The sequence below is a fragment of the Pinus tabuliformis genome, chromosome 8, assembly GCF_031772625.1.
Source record: "Pinus tabuliformis cultivar Carrire ecotype Pingquan chromosome 8, CPIR1, whole genome shotgun sequence".
In the NCBI taxonomy this organism is placed as follows: domain Eukaryota; kingdom Viridiplantae; phylum Streptophyta; class Pinopsida; order Pinales; family Pinaceae; genus Pinus; species Pinus tabuliformis.
In genome coordinates, this window is record NC_142294.1 from 163,533,957 (window position 1) to 163,542,758 (window position 8,802).

Genomic DNA, 8,802 nt, shown 5'->3' on the forward strand with positions numbered 1-8,802 from the left:
AATGGAGCAAAACATCCGTGAGAATCATCCAACTTGATAGAACATCTGTACAACCATTGGTGAGCTATGTGACATGATAATCCAACTATCCCATGATTGTCGAGTCCACCAATGCATCAATATAGTCATCGTGGACATTCTAGAAGCATATGGTCTATTACTCAGTAGGGACTGGTCCAGCAAGTTGGATGGATATTTTTCTACAGACTAGTCCCACATGTGGCTTCCATACAAGGGCAAGTGTAACCAAATCTAGGTAGAATCCGAGAGGTACATGAAGCATAATGTCACTCCCATCAATGGCGAGAATGAACCGTTGGCTCTCACAGAACTCATGTTCAAAAACTGCCTCCTTGAAACAATGTTGGGGTGTTATCCTGCACGACCAGCTCCAACCCCACCAGACACACAGTTGGGACTCCTTCCTTGCCCAACTGATGGTAATGAAACTTGTACAACACATTGTACCAATAGTAGCAGTGACAACAATAGCAACAGTACTAGCACATCAATCGGTTCGTGTATAAATGAGTTGTGGAATTTGTACTTCAACAGATCAAAGACACAGGACGACTCAGGAGTTGGGTGTGTTTTGATCGACCCTTGCAACAGGAAGCATTTGGTGTCAAGCCACTTGGAGTTTGAGTGCACGAACAATGTAGTAGAATATGAAGCACTCGTATTGGGCTTGCAAAAAGCCATCAGCCTCAATGTGGCCATGCTTAAAGTGGTAGGTGATTCAAAGATAGTGGTACGGCATGTATGTGACACCATTCACTGTTTATCACCACATCTAAAAAACTACCAAGAAGAGGTATGGCGACTAATCTCAAAATTCCAAGCCTCAAGAATGTCACCAATTAGGGATAGATTTACTATTGAAATTTTGTAAAAGCCATCTATCCCGGATAATATAGCTAACTTACGCTTGTTTAATGATGATAAACAGATACTACATTTTATGGTCAATGCTGACATTTTCAAATATGAAGCAATAGATGACAATGAGCACAAGCGCTCTCTGCAAGTAGGAGGTGATGATGTCAAAGGCCACATTATCACAAAAGGTGTGGTATCACTGGAAAATATATACGACTTGCAAGAGCGGTTCCAAGGGCCAAGGAACAACAAGACCCATAGTTCCACCATGAGGCACGAACTGATAAACCTGGGAACATAAAAGGATCTGAAATTTGTCAACCTGGTACATTTTATACACATCAAGAACAACAAGCTTTCATCCGCTTGTTTAAATAGTACCGAGATGTGTTCGCATGGACATATGATGATTTGAAAACTTATGACACACGGATCATCCAACATATCATCCCAATCAAGGAAGGGTCAAGTCATATCAACAAAAGCTGAGAAAAGTACATCTGTCGCTTGAACCCATCATACAGAAAGAGCTTACTAAATTTTTGGATGCACGGATCATATACAAACTTTGTCATTCCACTTGGGTCTCTAACCTTGTGCCTGTATGAAAGAAGTCCAGGGAAATCCACTTGTGTGTCGATTTTCAAAACGTTAACCGCGCCTCAGACAAAGATAACTACCCCGTGCCATCTATGCACCATATCTTGCAAACAATATCTGGGGCACAGATGTTCTCTCTCCTTGATGGTTTCTCAGGATATAATTAGGTTCTGGTTGCAGAACCTGACAGACTCAAAACTACTTTCCATACCAAGTGGGGTACGTTTTCTTATAGATGAATTTGGGCTTGTAAATGCAAGCATAACATTTCAGCGCACTATGGACATCGCCTTTTGCACACTCATTGGGAAAAGCGTGGTGGTATACCTCGATTATGTGACTGTGCTCTCTTGAAGATGAGAAGACCACATACAACATCTTAAGAAATTTTTTGAGAAATGCCGAAGATACAGGATTTCCTTGAACCCCAAAAAGAGCGTATTTGCCATGTCGGAGGGGAACCTCCTCGGACACATTGTTTCCAAGAGCGGTATCAAGGTGGATCCATACCGGGTCCAAGCTATCACACGCATTCCTCACCTAGTCAACAAGAAATCCATGAAGTCCTTCTTGGGAAAGATAAACTTCCTCCAGAAATTCATCTCGGATTATGCACAAATAGTCAAGCCCGTGTATGACATGATCAAGAAAGATTAAGTGTACACCTAGAGTAAGAAAGAAAAGCATGCATTCACCCATATTAAGCAAGCCATTGCTAAAGCACCCACACTGTATAACCCAGATTTCAAAAATGATTTCCTGCTATACACCTTCACTTTCGACAACTCGCTAGCTACAATACTCACTTAGAAAGACAAAGCTAATGATGGATGTCCCATCTCTTTCATGAGTGCAAGCATGCAGGGACCAGAACTTAACCACCCCGCCATTGACAAACAAGCTTATGTAGTTTATAAGACGGTGAAACACTTCAAGTCCTCCTTGCTGAAAAACCACTGCATTGTCTTAGTTCCCCACCCAGCAATGCATACATTGCTGGTACAACAAGAGCTGGGAGAACAACGTGTGAACTCAATGACAAGTTTGCAAGAATATGATCATGAAATCATGCCAGTACACATGATCATAGGACATGGGCTTTGCAGACTTGTAGTTGAAGAAATACACACCCAGGAGAGCGAAGAAGAGCTTGCCGGTTGGCAGCAAGAGATTGAAATGTACGAAATAAGGTGAGCAACCCCCATGGAAAATAGAACCTCTTGGTACGCAAATATATGCCGCTACCTTGAGAATGGCACCATACCCTCTCACTTTTCTATCAGACAAAATAGGGTATTACGCTTGAAAGCCTTAACATACCAGTGGGTGCATGGAGTGCTTTACAGAAAGCACAATAATGGATATTTTCTCAGGTGCCTGGAGGCATATGAATTAGAGAAGGTACTTCAATATCTGCATGATGGACCCATTGGGGGTCACTTTGTAGGGAATACCACAACACACAAGGTCATGCGAGACAGTTTTTACTGGCCCACATTATTCAAGGATGTGCATTCCTATGCCCGCAAATGCCCGTTCTGTTAGCGTTGCACTGACAGAACACATAGCTCAGGAGCCCCACCACACCTTGTTGCAGTGACTGAACCATTGCAACAGTGGGGCTTGGACATTATTGGGGAAATTTTCCCTCATTCATCAAAGAAACACCACTATATCCTAACAGAAACTGACTACTTTACGTGGTGGATGGAGGCAGTTCCACTCAAACAAGTGAATGACCAAGAGGTCATTAGCTTCCTCCAACAGAATATCATCTCATGCCTTGACGTTATGGTATCAGTTGTTTTTGATAATGCAAATTATTTTTTGTCTTTGAAACTCTATGACTTTGCATTACAAAATGGTATTGTGTTAAAGAATTCATCGAATTACTATCCACAAGGAAACGGTCTAGCAGAGTCTACAAATAAGAATCTCATACGTATAATCAAGAAGACCATTTTCTCTGAACAGCGTAACTGGCATACCGCCCTGACGAATGCACTATGGGATCACCGTGTAACACCTAAGCCCTCTCTGAACACCTCGTCGTACTTCCTCGTCTATGGTAAAGAAGCCATCCTACTGGTAATATCTACTTGCCTTCTCTTCAGCATTCCCAGGAATCCAAAGACAAGCCTTGCCAACTAGTTCAACGTAGGATGGATGCTCTCCATAACCTCCACGAAGAAATGATGAAAGAACAATAAAATTTCATACTCCACCAAAACCGCATCAAGAGGTGGTTCAATAAGAATTCTGCAAGGAAATCTATCTTCGATGTGGATGACTTAGTTCTAAAATGGGATAAACCCCATGAAGACAAAGGCAAACATATGAAGTTCCAGTCCCTGTGGATTCGCCTGTGCACAGTTCATGAGAAACTTGACCTATACATGTATCATTTGAGATCACTCGACGAGAGGATTAACAACCTTCCCGTCAATGGCCAAGACCTCAAGAATTATTTCCAATAGGTCGGGCCGTGCCCGTGCCATGTACATAGTTTGCTTGCTGCTTGTTGTTTCATTTTATTTGTTTTTCTTATTAACTTTTCTTTTACTTTGTTTTATTCTGATTACTATTTTTGTTCACGTGCATTTTGTTTTTTTATTTTATATATTACTATTTTTGTTTCTAAAAATAAGTGCTTCCAACTACTACGTTTTGGCTTTTGAATAGAGTATGTGGATGAAATTTGAAGAGACTTGTGACACTGCAACACTTGGCTAGTCTTGTGTTCACTTTATCTATGCTTGGTTACAACCTTCGGCCGATGAAGTCCTGACAGAAAATACGAACCATCTGTAAGGGAAGTTTTGGTCCAACCGTGAACCTGTGTCCACACTCGGAAGTCCCATGCCTGTACTCAGCCTTTTGTTCTGTGTGTTGAAGCTAATCTAGTTAGTAGAAACAGAGAAGGGGAAAAATCTAAACGAGCAAACCTATGTCAGAGGTCTTACATGCTTCTCTGAAGAAACAACCTCTTCTACTATCAATAAGTCAGGATCCCTCTTCCGCCCCAAAAATAAATAAGTGTCTATGTATAGTTCTCTTAAAAAATACAAAGGCGAAAGAAGAGAAAGGCTTCTTGTGCAGAGAGGTGAAGCATGCAACTCCACCGAGGTAATGACCAAGCTCGTTGGCAGTGGAGCAATGTGTGTGTTCCTACGTGACTCCGTCGGGGTACTGTCCAGGCCTGTTGGTAGCGAAGCAACACCAGAGATGAAAACTTATACTCTGAAAATCTTCAACTCGCGAACTAAACTACCCTTCCTGGATTCAAAACACTGAGATCTAAGCTAAAATTTTGATTGTGTTTGACTGAGTTGGCAAAGGATGAACCATGTATGTCCATGGGGTAAGTGGGGAAACTGAAGTAACCTGCACAACGATTCAATACCTCCTGAAATACCAAGGCCCTGTGCTAGCAATGAACCGTAACATAGAATTTTGAGTTCTACCAATGTGTCGCCAAGTGTTGTAGCAGCTACAACCACCCTCCAAAATTTTGGCTTGCACCAATTTCGAAGCCTCCCTTGGAGAGTTTCACTTGATGAATGCACACACTCAGGTTCACTCCGTGAGCTCATGTGAGTCTTTACATTTGCCTTGCTTGTTTATTGCACTCAAGTCTCTGCATGTTGATGTCTAAGTCATGCTTGCGACCGTTTTCTAGATATGCTCAAAGTCTTTTCTTCGTATGTATTTGTTGTGTTCGCCATGAAGGTATCTATTACACTCACATAGGGAGTCATATTCACTGTCGTGCAACTGTCGTCTCGATCATGAATGATCAATCATGAGTGTCGCGCTTTCCACTTGCACCATCGGTTAGTCATGTTGAACATGTGTGTCTGGATGGTTTGGTCGTTTCTTTGTCAAGTCATGCGAGTGTGTGTTCGTATGATCACCTATGCATCTTTTGATTATTCACACACTTAGTCATTTTTGTTGTAGTTCTGATGACCAGAATCCTCACTAACAGCCAGACCATCACACTGCTTTCAACTCGATCAACTGTTAACCAGAAAAATGCAGAAGCACCAAGCTAACTCTTTCAAGTTGTGCTACCCGCAAGCAATTCAATCAGCACTCATGCTGGCTACCCAGACAGTCGACAGAGTGTTCATCTAGGAAATTGCATAGTGTTCATGAGAAAGCATCCCGTTGCCCATCAGTCATCTCAACTTTGAAATTGCGCAAAGATGATCAGCAAGCAGGCCTCTCATCCTTAATGAATTTTTCCTAGCCAGCAACAAACTGCTTGTTCCCTCCAGGAATTGCGTAGTTTCTGCTACCAATGACTGAGCAGCGAATTGGAATTTCCCTCTCAAAATTGTGCAAGTTTGGCTGCCAGTGACCCCAGCAGCCAACTGGAAGTTCCCTCTGGGAATTGCACAGATATGGTTGCTAGTGACCCAGCAGCCAACTGGCAGTTCCCTCTGGGAATTGCGCAGATCTGGCTACCAGTGACCCAATAGCCAACTCACAGTCCCCTCTGCGAATTGTGCAGTTCTGGCTGCCAATCTCCCGGTCAATTCCCCAGAAAAATTGCACAATCCTTGCATGCTGGCCCAACCCATTCCTATGGAAAATTGCACAGATTTGACTGTCCATCCCTTGTTGACTGTATGCCTGCCCTGCCCTCCTGCAGCGCAGATTGTCCCTCCCAAAATTTGCGTAATTTTTCCTCCTAGCTGAGCTAGACCTTGCAAACAGTCACCGTCGACTCATATTGTCCGTCTCCATCCTGCAGTGACTCTTGTGTAGTTTTCATCAGCAGTTGCCTAGAGCCATCATCCTGCATCACAGCCCTACTCCCTCTCCCCGTTACCCACATCCGAATGATCATGTGTCATGGTAGACTAGGAGGTTTTGGATTTGATGTCACCTCATCATGAGTGACTGTAGGTATAGGTACACCAGAAAACATGTCAAGATGATGAACAGGATGAATGAAGGGAGCACACACAGATGGATCGCTTCACCAATAAACGACCGAATGAAGCATGTGAAGCGGAAAAACACGACGAACATGCACCTTTGCGAACAAGCGCACCTGTCAAGCCTTCCAATATGAAAGCAAGGAACAACATGCTCGAGCTTCATCAAGCAAACCAAGGACCATCAAAGACTCCACACACTTCACCATGCGGATGTGAAGCTATGATACACCATGAAGACATACATCACTCAGCAACACTGTAGCTCAACATGCACTCCAGCAGCAATGCGAATGTACCAATATTGTCTTGTCAAATCATGTCGAGTCAAGTCATGAGTCATGTTACCCACATCTCCACTAAGGGCTTGTTGTCAATCAATGTGATGTAACGTGGAAGTCCAAGAGAACCACTTGTGAACAAGAGTCATGTAAGTCGAAAAGTCATGGAAGTCGAACGATCATGAGGATACTCGAATAGCCACAAGGGTCAGTTTCACCCTTCGCTATAAATAGCCCCCTCATTTGTATGAAATGGATTTTCACCTCAACTCCTCCCACATAGCCAAGAGAGTCTGTAATTGTTTATTTGAGGAGTAAGTAGTGGCTCCAACACCCACTAATGGTGTTAGTGATGTATGGTGTAATGACGTGTCTTGGAACTTTTGCTTAATTCAGAAGCCTGTCAACAGGCCAACACATTTGCACACATATTGTATTTTTTGTAAGACTTATCTTTAACACTTGTAATGCATGTTGCTTTAACCATGTGTTCTACATATGAACTAATTCATTTGTTGTAATGCATAATCTATTAATGGAAATGTCTTGTATATGTTGTTAATGTTGTCTCGTCCGTGTCGACTGCTCTGTTAGACATCAAACAAACCTTTCACATGAACCTTGTTGTAACAACCGTTGCACTCATCTAGGACTGATTCATGATTGTTGTGCGTGTTATCTTACCTTGTATGTGTGACTTCCGCATCCGAGTGGACTGCTCCGCTAGAAGTTGTGTATGTCCTTTGTGTTGTGTGTTCCTAGCCGAGTTGGGACTGATCCCTTTCAACCTAGAACTCACCTTCACATTTTCCCCCTCACAGTGAAAGAACCATTGACAAAAGTACACTTACACTCACCAAGCACGTGAACCTTACTTCTCGAAGACAAAGCGAACCACTCTCATGTGTTGACAAGTAAGAGTTGAGGAAAATCCTTAAGATAATGGCAACCAGGCCATCATACCAGATGGGACTCCCACACCAAACAGTGTGAGGTCTAGTTAGTACTTCATATTGGGGTGATCCCCTGAATGTTGGCAGGTCCAACACTGTCAACAGAACCCTAAGAAGGAGTGCTTTGGTCTTGTCATTTTTGACAATTCCATCGTTGTTTGATGCTTTTACAAGTCCAACGAAGGTATAACTTGACTCCTTTTTTATATTTAGAGAGTTTGAAAAAGAGGAAAAAAGGAGAAATCCAAAGGTTGTCTTTTGTAAAATTGTCTCTTGAGTCTGAAAAGGCAGAAAATGATACTTAGGAGAACCTCATAGCCATGTTTGACTAAGGAATTCATTTTTCATAAATAGCCTATCCAAATCCAAAAAGGGTTAAACTTATACTGAGTAGATGTGTGTTCATTTACTTTAACGAGTTCAAAAAGACAAGTGCTTGGTAACATTTTAATTTTTTGGAGTCTAAAAAGAGCTTAAAGAGGAACCCTCTTAGAGGACCAAGTGGTATAAAAGGTAGAAACTGGTTTCAGTCATGATGGAACTACTCAAAACATGTAAAGGTCAAGAAGTTGGCTAATAAGACAACCCATAACAATGATTCCCCAGGCAAGGGTAAAGAAACCAAGTGAAATATTATAATCATCCAATTAGATGGAAATATTATAATTATCCAATTAGATGGTGATGATGGGATGAAAGATCCAAGGCTCATCATGTAGAAACAAGCTAATAAAAAATGGAAATCACAAGAGGTAGCATGAATATGGTTTCATTTTTACACAAGCCTGAAATATGGGAAACTATGCTTGATATTGGTTTCATTTTTACACAAGCTTAAAACAGAGAAAAACAATATTTGAAATAATTTTGCATGCCCCCAGCATAATGACTCAATTCTAGGCACATGCCCCCCAAGCTTCATTTCATTCACCTAAGTAGACTACTAGTTACAAACAAGTGGATGGAATGAAGGTTTATTTACAAGATCAAGTGAAAGAATTGGCTGGGAATTTATGATACCTAGTCAAAGACTCGAATTGGAAGGGGATTTGTTTCATTTTTTAACGAGCTTGACAAAAGAAAATAACTATGCTCATAGACCCTATTTCATTTTTAACTAGCTTGACAAAAGAAAAGGAACTA

The 8,802-nt window shown here is 41.8% G+C and overlaps 1 protein-coding gene across 1 annotated transcript; it reads left to right on the plus strand.

The window, feature by feature from the left end:
* Positions 1–2,337: 2,337 nt before the first annotated feature.
* LOC149234649 (uncharacterized) lies at positions 2,338–3,024 on the plus strand. The gene is made up of 2 exons (XM_089368330.1): positions 2,338–2,669; positions 2,853–3,024. The coding sequence occupies exons 1-2, from the start codon at positions 2,338–2,340 to the stop codon at positions 3,022–3,024; spliced, it is 504 nt and encodes a 167-aa protein (XP_089224456.1).
* Positions 3,025–8,802: the final 5,778 nt, after the last annotated feature.